The sequence below is a fragment of the Capsicum annuum genome, unplaced genomic scaffold (assembly GCF_002878395.1).
Source record: "Capsicum annuum cultivar UCD-10X-F1 unplaced genomic scaffold, UCD10Xv1.1 ctg62205, whole genome shotgun sequence".
Lineage (NCBI taxonomy): Eukaryota > Viridiplantae > Streptophyta > Magnoliopsida > Solanales > Solanaceae > Capsicum > Capsicum annuum.
This window is the reverse complement of record NW_025871188.1, coordinates 1-971: the sequence shown is the minus strand read 5'-3', so window position 1 is coordinate 971 and position 971 is coordinate 1. Positions and strand designations below refer to the sequence as shown.

General features: G+C 41.2%; 1 protein-coding gene across 1 annotated transcript in view; it reads right to left on the bottom strand.

Annotated features, from left to right (window-relative positions):
- Positions 1 to 965, bottom strand: part of LOC124893585 (photosystem I P700 chlorophyll a apoprotein A2-like) — a gene marked incomplete at its 3' end in the record, with an annotated part of 1,484 nt that extends 519 nt beyond the window's left edge. Inside the window, exon 1 of the mRNA XM_047404544.1 lies at positions 1 to 965. This exon is cut by the window's left edge and continues 30 nt beyond it. Within this exon, the coding sequence (XP_047260500.1) occupies positions 1 to 922 (922 nt within the window).
- Between the last annotated feature and the right edge of the window lie 6 nt (positions 966 to 971).

The window sequence follows — 971 nt, the reverse complement described above, 5'->3', positions numbered from 1 at the left end:
GTGCATCTAAAAGATCTTTCATACTGTGCCCAATCCCGAAATTGGTTCTATACATATGACCAGCAACGAGAAAAATAAATGCAATAGCTAAATGGTGATGGGCAATATCAGTCAACCATAAACTTTGTGTTTGTGGATGGAATCCCCCGAGAAGAGTTAGAATGGCAGTTCCCGTCCCTTGGGTGGTACCAAATAAATGACTACTTGAATCGGGGTTTTGAGCATAAAGATTCCATTGACCTGTAAAAAGTGGACCTAACCCTTGGGGATGCGGTAATACATCTAAGAAATTATTCCACCGAACGTACTCTCCTCTGGATGCAGGAATAGCAACATGGACTAAACGCCCTGTCCAAGCTAAGGCACTTATGCCAAAAAGTCCTGACAAATGATGATTCAGACGAGATTTGGCATTTTTGAACCAGGAAATGCTCGGTTTCCATTTTGGTTGTAGGTGTAACCAACCTGCTATTAAGGATATGGCAGAAAGAAATAATAGAAAAAGAGCGCCAGTATAAAGATCTTGATTAGTGCGTAAACCGATTGTATCCCACCACTGATAAACACCAGAATAAGCGATATTCACTGGGCCAAAAGCACCCCCTCGAGTAAAAGCTTCCACGGCCGGTTGACTAAAATAAGGATCCCAAATTGCATGAGCAATAGGTCTTACATGTAAAGGGTCCTGTACCCACGACTCAAAATTTCCTTGCCAAGCTACATGAAATAGATTTACGGAAGTCCACAAAAAAATTATTGCTAATTGACCGAAGTGAGAAACAAAAATATTTTGATAAAGACGTTCCTCAGTAATATCATCATGACTCTTGAAGTCATGTGCGGTAGCAATACCAAACCAAATACGACGAGTAGTGGGGTCCTGAGCTAAGCCTTGGCTAAACCTTGGAAATCGTAATGCCATAGTGCTTTTCAAATCCTCCTAGCCATTATCCTACTGCAATAATTCTTGC